At 44.3% G+C, this 13,373-nt stretch overlaps 1 protein-coding gene across 1 annotated transcript in view; it reads right to left on the bottom strand.

Moving 5' to 3' along the window:
- The window catches only part of EXOC4 (exocyst complex component 4), a 314,735-nt gene that overhangs the window by 89,684 nt on the left and 211,678 nt on the right, over positions 1–13,373 (bottom strand). Inside the window, exon 10 of the mRNA XM_068131080.2 lies at positions 10,203–10,422. Coding sequence (XP_067987181.2) covers positions 10,203–10,422 — 220 coding nt within the window. The remainder of the gene's footprint in view (positions 1–10,202; positions 10,423–13,373) is intronic.

The following is a 13,373-nucleotide window of genomic DNA, read 5'->3' as shown; positions in this document are numbered from 1 at the left end:
TAAAACATCTTTCCAAGGCTCCATGCTTGGTGATCAATATCTGCTCCATGTTCTTTGTAAGAAGCTGTGTTTCACTGACATACATCAGTGCCGGCATTACAAATCGATTGGATACTTTCATTTTCAGAGACAAATGCAGTTCACCTTTCACGTTTTTGTTTGTAAAATCGTCCATACGCTACCTTTCTGCTCTGGTACTTCTCTTCATTTCTTCAAAGTGATCCGAAGCCATTTTTACGACTTAGCTGGGGTAGATGCAATCACTGGTGTATTTAATTTTGTAATGATAAGTTTGAATTCATTGCTCTTCAGAATAGTGTTGGTGTTGGGCTAGTGGCTAATACCTGGTGTTGGGCTAGCGGCTAGGGTGCCAGCTTAGGATCCTAGGATCCTGGGTTCGAATCCCGGTCGATCGCTGAATTAACGCCAGTGGGGTTGACTCAGCCTGTCATCCTTCCGAGGTCGGCAAATTGAGTACCAGTTCACTGGTAATTCCCTGTGTGTCGTAAAAAGGCGACAAACAGGGTTGGCGGCAGGAAGGGCATCCGGCCGTAAAACATTGCTTCAAAAAGGGGACCAACAAAAACAACAACAACCACGGTGCCCGAAAAAGGCCAACCCCCGCTTCGCGGGGAAAAATGGCCTCTAAAGGTGGTTTGTTTTGTTTTTTGCTCTTCAGAATAGTGCTTTACTGAAATGACAATGATAACATAACAACAACAGATGAAACCAGAATAGCACGTGACAGAGGCTGAAGGTACCTCCGCCAGGCTGGATCGTTCATGTCTTGTATCCCACTGATAGGCCGGATCTGCATCTGGAACTGAACCAAAATCGAATCAATTCTTCCTCGTCATACACCCAACTCAACCACCAAGTTCCGCCCGAATCCGTCCATAACATTTTGAGACATCGTGCTATGTATCATATTTTGGCCCATCTCTCAATGGTGGTGGTGGTGGTTTGTGTGAAGCCTGTGGCTTCTTAGCTACATCACTTTCTGGAGGCATGCCTGTGCTGCTGATGACATGCCACAGGCTGAGTCACCCCACCTGGTGTTAATTCAACAACAGGACAAGGGCTTAAACTCAGAACCGGAAGATCTCAAAGCCAGCCACCTCAACCGTTAAGCCACCACTAGACTTTCTCAATGGTGAAGAATCACTTTAAAAATTCCAGTATCAGGATCCGGATCTGGCACCAAAATCAAAGCAATTCATCCTCGTCAGACACCCAACCTCATGTTCACAAAATTTCGTCCATAATCTTTTCAGATATCCTGCTCACATCCAGACAAGCGTGGGTGAAAACATAACCTCTACCTCCACCACCAAAGGTGAACAATGAAAAATAAGGTTGTATCAGGCTTTTTAGAGCACTATGCGCATCCTGCCAAAAAGATGTGCTTGGATTAAATGTGTGCGTGGTGTTGCTGTAATTTCTCAATACATGTCCAACATGTGTGCCAAGTCTGTACTTGTTAGAAACATCAGGGTGCGAATTGGCCTCAGTATGGAGAGATGACAGTTGTGGATAATGACGAGTTGGACAATGTCCAAGAGTATCAAACAGCGATCGTATTTTTTTTAGGGCCAGAGGCATTTTCGTTTCAGATTCTGTGCATGACAGACCATGCTAGCGATTACATCTCAACATATAGTTTGAGCGGAATTTGCTGCAAAATGAAATTTGCAATAATCTACATCATGCAGGTCCAAACAAACAAGCAAAACGATGTACGGGAGTGGCGTACATGAGATACATGGTTGATAAATGTGAACAGTTTAACCCCCACATGATATTGCTATCATTAAAGTTTTGTTAAGGGGGATTTTTTGGCAGCTCAACTTTTCCTTAAGTAGCCCATACAACGTTACTCTGTGGGTATCTAGTCAACCACGGACTATGGACTGGTGTCACGTGTGGATCAGAGCTGGCAGGGCAGGCATACTACATTTTCATGTTGAAGGCTCCAGTCACGGACTATATAGTCCGCATCGAGGCCAGACCGTAAAGAAAAGAACTGCATAAAGAGAAATAAAAGAGAGAATGCAAAGGTGAGGAGTGAAAATGAGTAAGAAAAGTGTATGATGTTTGTTTGTGAGAAGGAGAGATTGAAGCTAGCCCGGCAGTTGTAGTTTTTAGTCAGGTCGGTCTCTTGACTGCCACTGGTAACATGGAACCCAGTGCTACCTGCCACATGGTCAGGTAGTCGGTGACTAAACAGACTACCCTCACTGGCTTTCCAGTGGGGAGGGTGACTGAGACACCCTGCAGGACTAAAAACAATACCTGTTAAAGGGCGGATGAGCTCCCTTCGGGAGCCAACGGCCATCCAGAAAGGAGATGGTGTCTCCTAAAAAACACCCATCTGGTTGGACCGGTTTTTTAGGTAGGTTGTAGACAACAACCTCTTAGGGTAGTACTACCGTTCGGACTTAGGAGCGTTAAAGTAGTGCCCGGAACCATCTTACACTCTCTGTGTCAGAATTGATGATCATGCTTTCTGTCTCAATCAAACTATAGCATACTACTCCAACTCCGACAACTATAGTGAACTACTACACTGGTCCAACATTAATTAATCTGCTTGACCACTGCCAGTTGTACCTTGCTCTTCCATGAGCCTAGTTCCTGTTAAAAAAAACAACAACAAAAAACAACAACAAAGACTATGGGACTGGTGTCACACATGTCCAAACCCCTCTAGAAGATTAGAATACAAATCCTTAAGTCCACCTTCATCTGGATTTGAATCAACAACATTTATGATACAAGTGGATTTGAATCAACAACATTTATGATACCAGTGTCCTCACCGTTGTAGGCCACTTCTGCGGCCAAAATGCTATCTACATCACAATTTGTGAACAACAAACCAAACAGTGATTGATAATTAAGCAGGAATGTACAAAGCATTTTTGAACAGGCTCTAAGGCGAGTGAAGGAGCTGCGGCACAAATCACGCACACATGCGGACAGATACACGACACGACATCAGACAAGACTCGCACTAACAGCCGCTGAGATTGGAGGAAGTGACGTCAGTTCCCAGAGCACTCTGGGTACCAGTGATGCCATCTTTTTAACGTCTATTTTCAATCCACACTCAGCTGGGCAATGAAGGAGGAATTTCTTCCTCCCCATGGATGTCGGTGTCACCCAGGCAGGTTCGGAATCGCACTGCCGACCTCCCGGACTCAGAGCGGACGCGCTCTGACCGTTTTGATCGAAGAAGAGCACACGTGCTCGAATGGAAGATTGCCATCACAGTCATGGAACATTATCAGGACCCGAGATGTATTTCTGGCAGCTTTAAGAAACATGGTGGATGGTGGTGAACGATGAGGAATGTAAAATAAATAAATAGCAATGCCCTTTAATAATCACAGCTGCTACATTCACTGTCATACACAGCCAATGATTATCCCTGCTTCAAAACTTGATTAAGTTCTGAGCACTTAATTTGCTCGACGAGCATTTTCACAGCAGCCATGAATTTAAATGCAGAATTGAGGATGCTCACACTTCACGCAAAATGATATCACTTCCTGATGTTTCACGCTTTCTGGTTTCACGACTGATGAAAGCAACAGCTGAACTCGGAACGTTTGCTTTGGCTTTGAAGCACAGGACAGATTAGGAAAAAGTTTTGCAGGTAAGCATTTCCGTAACTTAATGCAAAATGTCATGGATTACGGCAACATGCAGTATATGCATGACAGCTGTACTAGGCAAGGGTTTTAATGAGGGTTTCATTTTAAATCTGCCAATTCTCACACCATATTTGCCCACATGCATTAGTCTCTTGGCAGCACATGACAAACCTTGTAATGTGGTTATGCCCAAAGTCTCACTTTTACTATCGGTGCGGTGTGCAGTTGCGGTGAAAAACTAGTCTCTTTTTTTTATTAAAGTAGAGAGAACAGAATATCAAGAAAAATGTGGGGGTAGGAGACGGAATGAAAAGCATTACACTAGAATGGAAGCGTCATTGCAAATGCTTTGTCACTCCACATACATCCTGTTTACCTGGAACGATTATGCTGAGTGACTTGAAGCTCAATCTGTGAAAGAGGATTGCCATGGAAAAACATCTCCACGGGGGATTTCCAGAAAGAAGGTCTATGCCAAAATTACTTCCTGTTCAGTGACCTATGTTCAGCTTATAGCTTTTCTGCACCCTCAGCACATTCAAATAATGGCAACTGCAGCCACATGGAATCGGTTCGAAGTGGTCAATCTTTGTACACATACAGGAAGTTTTTAGCAGATTTCCTACAAGAGTGTTAATATTTTACAAATAAAACGCGCTATCAATAGTAGCACGCTTCATTTTGGACCACAAATGAAGTGTCAAAGGAGGCAGAGTGTGCTTGTTCATGTATGTTTCAAATTGATGTAGTGATTATAGTCATACACACACCCATGTATGTATACAGTGCCCTCCATAAACATACAGTGAAGTCAAATTTGTTATTATTGCTATATACTCAAGAAATTTGGATTTTATATCAAACAATTAATATGAGTCAAGAGTACAGAAGGTCAGATTTTATATATTTGTATTTCTGTGTATAATATTGTTATTGCTGCGGGGTTCGGGTCGACTATGAGGGGGTTAGCCTCCGTTCCCTCCCGAACTTACCGGACCTAAGGCTGTCGCAGCACGAATAACTTCGTACTTTGGCAAGTTGTGAACCAGCAACTATGAATGCCAATTGGTCCGTCGCGCGATAGCAGGGTCCTGACTATCTGACACCTGACACCGTGAAGAAATCAGAAGATTACCAAGGCATTTTGGAGCGCAATGTTCAACCCAGTGTCAGAAAGCTGGGTCTCCATCGAAGGTCATGGGTCTTGCAGAAGGACAATGACCCCAAACACACTTCAAAAAGCACCCAGGAATGGTTCAGTACAAAACACTGAACTGTTCTGAAGTGACCAGCAATGAGACCAGATCTAAATCCCACTGAACACCTGTGGGGAGATCTGAAAACAGCAGTTGGGCGAAGGCAGAAGAACTGGAGCAGTTTGCACAAGACGAGTGGGCCAAACTTCCAGTAGAGAGGTGTAAGAAGCTCATTCATGGCTACAGGAAGCGCTTGACTGCAGTTATTTTGTCCAAAGGCCGTGCTACCAAATATTAAGTCTAGGGTGTCAATAAATTTGTCAATGCCATTTCTTTTTATTTTATGATTTAAAAGGACATATTAAGTTCTGAATCAAAAACAAAGGTTCAGTAATATTAACAGTGAAATAAAGAATTGTGGAGAACAAATACTTTTGTCAATTTCAACTTATTTTTTAGAGAAAATTGTGAGTTATTTGAAAAAAGTGCAAGGGTGGCAATATTTTTGGCCAGGACTGTATATATATATATTGTTGTGGTTTTTGGAATAAAGGCAAACCCCCCTTTTAGTTAGTTGCACCACAACATGTAGCCTCGCTTAATTCAGTTATTTCTTATTAAATGTTAAGTATAGTCTCCTTCCCAGTGTTAGTATGCGTTGAGACAGGTGAGGGTAGGCCTCATTGGGCCTGGAATGCCACGTGCTTGGCCTGGAACAAGTCTAGGAGGCCCGAGGGAGGAGCTAAAGGGGAGTGGCAGGCAAGCAGCAAACAGCCCATAGAGCTAAGGGGAGTGGCCAGCAGCAAGCGGCCAATAAGAACTAAGGGGAGTAACTGATGGGGTGAGATCACGACACATGATCCCCGGTGGCCAGTGGAGGCCTTTGGAACATTCTAGTGGGGTTCCGGGGGGATATAAGCCCCGCCCCGGACCCCCGAACTGTGAGAAGGTGTGAGAAGGTGTGGTCAAGTCTCTCGCTAGCACGAAGCTCGGTGGTCGACGTCTCTGTGTGCCCATATCGCTCTCTCTGCCACGGCACTCAAGAAGCTCTCATCGCTCTCTCTGTAGTCAGCGTTCTGCCCCTGCTCTCAGCTGCCCCTGTTATAAACGCTCTCGCAGGACGATCTCTCCCGGGGCCCTAGACTCCAATGATCTCCCTGCCTGGGCTACCTGCACGTGCACGTTGGCCTCGTTAAATTCGGGACATGCTGGGCGGATTCCCGTGCGTGCACGACCGAGGCCGACGTCCCGGCTACGAACATCACAAAGGGGAACGCCCAACGAGCTGTCTGGGGCTAACTGCACGGAGCGGCCGTGCTGTGAGCGCGTCCTCTTCTTCATCCTTTTCCCCACGTGAGTGAGAGAGCCCTTGTCTGGGAAATTAAGTTAAGGACGGTTAAGTTTCTGCCCTGTGTCTCTTTGCTCTGATCATTGTACATATTATAATAAACCTGTGTTCTTTGCTTCCAACTTGGCCGTATACGTCTTTTCCACCATTGGCCTCGCATTGTACGAGATAAAACCGCTCGATCGGGTCAGTAATAATTAACGGCACGAGTCACGTGACTCGCAAACCGCTCAGGCGTATCAACCCAGCGTGACCCGTGTTAGGTTCAGACCAGTCCTCGGGGCGGCTTGTGTATCGAAGGTACGTGGGTATTTGACCAGAGACCCTTCCGCACGCTCGCTATGGGGTTGGCGGTTGGAATTGCTTAGCAATCCACCCCCCACGAGTGCAAAGTGGGGAGCGGCCTCGTGGACTCGAAGCTCGAGGGGGAGAAGGGTTTAACCCCCCTTAGTACGTCGACGGGCTCGAGATCCGCAATATATATATATATATATATATATATATATATATATATATATATATATATATATATATATATGTGTGTGTGTGTGTATATAGATATATGTGATATATATATAGATATATGTGTGTGTGTGTATATGTTTCAACATTTTAGAACAATCGTACTTTTAATGTTCAGTACCCCCATTTTCAGTATTGCAGGGGTATAGGCCTTCATTGCAGGGGTATAGTTGTATAGGTAAGAGTGGGTAAGAGCACTATAGGTAATAGCGTGAATAATAACTCAAATTGTAAACATATTTTATAAATACGGCAATACAGATGGTAAACAACAGTTCGGGGATTTCAAGGCCTGCCTGATCATCATCACTCACAGTATCGTCATCAATACGAAGTTACTGTGGCCCTTAAATCTGTTGGTCCATGTTTAATTAGCCATGCGTCTTCTCTGACAAACGCTTCCTTGAACGAGTTAACTTTGTTTTAGTTAACGAAGTGGTAGAATCGGCAGAAGCTTTTATCTTGTCTGCATTGTTGAATTGTGAAAGATGATGGGAATAGAGCCTGTGATTGATGCTGTGAAGAGGAACAGGTTGAGATGGTTTGGTCTTTTGCTGAGGAAGGATGAAAGTGACTGGTTGAGAAGAGTGATGGAAATGAATGTAGAAGGAAGTAGAGGAGGGGGAAGACCGAGAAAGACTTGGCTAAAGATGGTGAAAGAAGAAATGCGGGCAAGGGGGTTAACAAGGAGAGATGCAGAAAATAGGGCAAAATGGAGAAGATTGTCATGGGGACCGCAAGGCTAACCCCCACTCTAGCAGGGAAAATGGCCTTAAAATGCATGTTGTTGTTGTTGTTGCATTATTGAGAATTGTTCTCCTGATCGACATAGCGAAGTCTAATGCATGACCCACTTCCACCTGATTGACTCAGAGCGTGTGCATACAAAGAATGGCTGCAGGTGCATTTTCTCAGCGAGCAATGCGTGTGATAGATTTTCTTAATTTTTTTCCCACAAAAAATTGTCCAGGATAAAGAGCTCCATAATGAATCAGTGTTATACGGGGTAGCACAAAGCGATATATAACTTTATATATAAGTCTGAACCGGTACCAGCACCAAAAGGGTCGAGAAGTTGAGGATGTGTAAGGCAAATGAGTGAAAGAGATTTGGGGTCAGTGCAGCACTACAGCAGTATAGAAGTGGTATCAGATGGCAGACATACCATCGGTGGTCTCAACAATGTGATAGGGGAAGGCACAGGATTGTAAATGAGGAGCTGCAAAGGACCAAGATAAAGAAGATTATAGCACAGGTAGAGTCTCCGTCACAGAAAGGTGTATGGACAAACTCGGAAGTAGTGAGAAAATGGAGCCTTTGTTGATCAGTTTCCTACTCAAGTCTGTGTATGATCTCTTATGCAAGTGGAAATTAATGAAATCAGATGCCAACACTTAATGTGGCAAGTGACGCACTGTGGAGCATGTCTTGACAGCATGTGATTGGTGCAATGCAGCACTAAACTTGGAGGCACAATCAGGCGTTACATGGATGAGCAGAGGTAGCAGAGCAGGGGTGCAGCAAGGCCAATTGTATTGCACCTTTGGCACAGCAGTAATTAGGGGCTCTATCACCTGTTCCACAATGACAAGAATGTTATATGAAGTGTCTTCAGGAGACTGCTGCTGGGTCTGAATTACTATCGATCGAGGAAAAAAATAAACTCTATAAAGAGGCAGTTTGCCTGGTGCTGCTAGGTTGGTATTTCAATAAGTGCTACTGGGGCCGCCCATGCGAGTGGTCCAGGAAGAGACCCAGGAAGCAGTACACTAGTATTATGCATGTTAAGGCTACACACAAACAGCAAATGCACAATATTTTGATTATGAAGACTAACCTTGGCTCAAAATTGTTGGTGTGGTGAGTGGTGTTGCATCTTTTTCTTTTGATTTTCCAAAACAACTTATGGTTGTGGAAACCCCCTCGTAAAAAAACAAAACAACAACTAGAAAACATCATTTTGCGCGAATGTGTCAATGATCATGCCTCATCACATGGTAGATGTCTACGCAGTGTTAAGATTGATCCCAATTAAAGGTCACATGAAAACTAGAATGGCATTCGGTAGAAAAATTTATGTAAAAGATCGGTTTATGTTTTGTTGCCTGCTAATATGCCGGATCTGCATCAATATCTTAATCAAAATATACTTGGCTTATTCTTGTCGCATACCCAACTCATGCACCAAGTTTGGTCCAAATCCATCCACAACTTTTTGACATATTGTGCTGTATATTGTTTCAGCCCTATCTCTCATTGGCATTCGGTAGAAAGTGTCTGGATCCGGATCTTCACCAAAATCGAATCAATTCGTTTTTGTCACATATGAAACCTACCCAGCAAGTTTCATCCGAATCTGTACACAACTTAGATATCCTGCTCACAGACAGACAGACAGACAGACAGACAAAGAGTGGTAAAAACACTGAAGGTGGATGGATGCAAATAAAGACCAGAGAAAAAGAGAGAGAGAGAGAAAGAGAAAGACAGATAAGTAAAATAGAAAACAACAGATGCTTCTCATTTGAGATATGATCTGCAAAATGATTTTCAAAGGGAACATGACCTTTGACCTGTTCATACCAAAATTTAAGTAGTTCATCTTTGTATTTCAGTCCATACTTGTGCCAAATTTGGATGAAATCCCCTCTGTGGTTCACAAGTGAGTGTGGTAACAAGGATTTTCAATTAACAAGTTATCGCGGTAACGAAAATCTGCTTCGCATGCACACGCACCGACGCACAGCCGGACGGACAACCTGAAAACAATGGGTCCAGCACATCCGGCATAAAAAGATATTCATATCAAGGTGCATTTTACTGGAAATACCACCCCCCCCCCCCCTCGCCTTCCCATTCCTCCTCCCCCCAAGCCCTCTCCCTCACACAGATCTCCCGATGTCCCTGTTCTCTGATGTTGTACTTCTGTGCTTCCCTCTCTCTCCCCATCTTGTCTCCGGCTCCATTTATTGTATGTTTTGTGTGTCCGTTTTTTTTTTTTTTTGTGATTAATGTTAGCTCTTACACGAGCCTCGATATTGTATACAAAAAAAAAAGAAGTACAGACGAGATGCATTCTGACCTTTCAGGGAAGTGGGTAATCTGCCTGTCTGGTCTAGCAATCCACACTTAAAACACGAACCCACACTTAATGGCTGCCTGTTTATGCCTTCAGGGTAATTTGGGATGAGCACTATAATTACAAGTATAAAAGGCACTGCTGTCCAGACTCCCACTACACAAATAAAAGGAATGATAAACGACAGGCGGCAATGAAAATTGCTAATAGGCAGTGCACTCCAGCAACTCGATTGCAATATTTTAAAAATGCCATTTTATGATCTCAGACGTCAGAGGCGTCACATGATAGTTGTCCTGACGTCATTCTTCCATCTCAATTTTAGCTCGTCCAGAGTCGCATTCCCTCATTGCCCGTTCCATTTCTTTGTCCTATCCCTGCTTAAATGAGGTCGCATTTACCTGTAACAATGGCCGACATACACACAGGTTCTTCAGGGTCTCCGAGCCAGCGAGCATCTTGAATGGGTCAGACATCTTGGTGACGGCCTCAATTTCCTTGTTTATATCCACGAGGACTTGGTTAAGGAAGATGTTCTTGATGTACTGCGTGAGGAACTCGCGCAATGAACACTGCTTGTTGTCACCCTCATTTGTCGCAGCTTCGATCTCCCTCATGAACCTGCAGTGACAGAGAAAGCAACGTGACTACGCTCAGCAGATCACCTTTGATGAAAAATCTCGAGAAAACTCAATCTTCGAGTGAAAAGCCCTGCAAGAATATCATGCAATTAAAATACAAACAAGTCAGGAGACGACGATGGTTCACGAGCGAGCGGTATTCAATGACAAAGGACGGACGATAACCGAAACAGGCCCGGACAGGCCAGGAAATGTCAAAACGAAGGTTACTGACCTTGAAATGATAGAAAATAATGTATAATCAGTCATGAGGTTAGTTAGCTACACAATACCAAAAATTCGGTGAAAAATGAAAAAAAAAAAAAAAAAAAAAAAGGAAAAAAAAGCAAAATGACAAATCGAGCTCCGTGGGGCTAGACACATGGCATTGGCCTAACCAAATATCGAAAGCCCTGTCAGATTCCACCAACTCCCTCGGAGAAGATGTAGCTTGAACTCGATTACCCCCTAAAAAGACATCCTTTTTGGGCATGGCTCCGCCCACAGTGGGCGCAATACGCCCACTCTAGGCAGGACACAACCAGATAATGATATCAACCTCCCACCCAAGTTTCATCAAGATCAGATGATATCATCGGGTAGTTATGCTGCGGACAGACAGACAGACAGACAGACAGACATACAACACACAGACAGACGCACACACATGACGAATATAGTGGTCATTTGATAACCCGTGAACCAATACAATTTGCTTCAGTAGCTAAAAACTTCACAAGCAGAACTGACGTGCAGTGGCATAACGCGTTCCATCACAAATCAACTTGATAACAGGAAATAAGTTGCACGAGGTAAATGCCAGAGAGATTCCGATGGTTTTTAAAGTTTCACAATAGAGTGACCTCGTGTGCAGCTTCACCTTGTTTGGGGGCATCGTCAGGACTAGGGCAGCATTGGCATCCACGCACCACTGACGTACAATAACGACGTCAATGTTCAAATAAGCAATAAAGCCTCTTAAACACACCAGGAAGTGTGCTGAAAATCTCTTACAGATTTACCTCACCTCACCAGGATAACCAGATGTTTCCATAAATGGCTTAAAAAAAAAAACTCGTTTACAGTTACCTCTCAGACATAAAGAGCATCAAAGGCTCAGGGGATAAGGGGCCATATATGTATTATGCACACAGGGAGTATAGTGGGAGAAGGGGGTGCGGTGTTGGTTGTGAATAGTAAATTGAGAAATCCTGAGTTCAAATCTCGACCCAGCTATAAACTGTCATCCTGGTGTTTTGCAGGCAGGGAAATTCATCAATATGTGTAAAGGTGAACGTTAAAGATCCCATGGTGTCCTTCACAAAGAATAGGGTGAGCTATTGCCGGTACCCTGGGCAAATTACAAATTCCTACCCTAACCGACAAGGGGCACAGTGGCACAGCTGGGCCCCGAGCAATTAAATGAAGCTACCTGCATATGGAATAAGAAGCGTTTGAGGAAAAAGGAAGGGAGGGGTAGTGGTGGGGGATAGCTGGTAAAGGAAACAGAGGCAGTGGAAAGAGAAGGAAGCGGAGTTTGGGAGAAAATATGGCAAATAGGAGAGCGAGAAAACATCCAGGCACAAACAATTTTGGGAATTAGGGTAAAAAAAATTGATTACTAGGATATTTAACGACCACTTTTGTGCACATTATGGCTAAATTGCCTCAATGAAGATGAATATGAAAACTATTTCAAACTATATTCCCTCTCGATCGATCGGTTAAGCAGTTCCGTAGAAGATTTATTCACAATCCAATATGGCCGCCAGAGCACGTGACCAATGATGTCAGAAATTTAAACAGCCACTCCGGGTCGTAGATCAGATATATTAAGTTTCAGATTTTTCAGATAAGGATGTAGATTCAACCAATTTTGGCTGGAATATCACTTCACTGATGACATCATTGTTATGAGATTATTCACCCCATGTGGAGCTGATGAGAAATGGCAAGTTTCAATTTTTTTCATGTTAATTGGTTTCGGAGAAGATGACGTGCACTTTTTTTTTCCTTTAATCCAATATGGCCGTCATACCATGTGACCTATGATGCAGAGTTATGAATAAAATATCCACGGGGAGTCCCTTCTATGTTTAAAGTTTCACATCGATCAAACAAGCAGTTGTAGAGAAATGAATTCTTAATGCGAAAATATATAGATGTGGACATGCATGCGCGTACACACACACAAGCAAACATAAATACCACTTGCCACACAAGATGGCGGCGGCGAGGGAGGCCGCATGATTTGCCACCTCCCCCTCGCCTGGAACTGAGAGGACCAAGGGCTGGGCCAAATACATCAGTTTTGAAGGCTGTGAAGACCGACCAATAAACTGCAGCTTTGATGAGACGAGATGCACATGAGGTGCCCGGTATCATGTCATCTGACATGCGTTTGTGACGTGGCCTGGCCCTGCAGCTTGGTGGGACTCGTGGGCCCCATGCTGTCAGGAGGATAGGGTCCGGGTTTTGGTGGACCTCCTCTTGCAAGTTCCCGAACATTGAGGATGAGACTTATGGGATCGAGGAATGTGCCATATAAAACGGCCTCAATGAGAATGAGAACCGAGCCGCGCACGGCAGCTTTGGTGAGGCAAATGGCAGCGGAAGTGGTGCCCAGAGTCGCACGGATCATCTGGGATGCGGCTTGGCCTTGCGACTTGTTGGGTTTTGCCGACCCCATGCTGAGAACGAAAACCCAAGCTTTGGCGACTCCCTTATTACCACGTTCTGCCTGCATGGAGACCGAGCTGAGTGGGATCCAGTACCGCACCCGTAGTTGCTCCGATCGGCATGTGTTTGAGACGCAGCCTGGTGATCTGGCCTTGCATAGCGGCTTACTGGGTTTTGCCGACTCTATCCCGTCAGGGAGAGATGAGATCGAGATGTATGAGATTGCGACGGCTTGGTCCACGAGTCGTGTGTGGTTCCTTTCTGAGGTGAAAA

This window comes from Myxine glutinosa, chromosome 11 (assembly GCF_964187855.1).
Source record: "Myxine glutinosa chromosome 11, kmMyxGlut1.1, whole genome shotgun sequence".
Taxonomy (NCBI): domain Eukaryota; kingdom Metazoa; phylum Chordata; class Myxini; order Myxiniformes; family Myxinidae; genus Myxine; species Myxine glutinosa.
The sequence above is the reverse complement of the archived record's forward strand: the minus strand, read 5'-3'. Positions and strand labels throughout refer to the sequence as shown.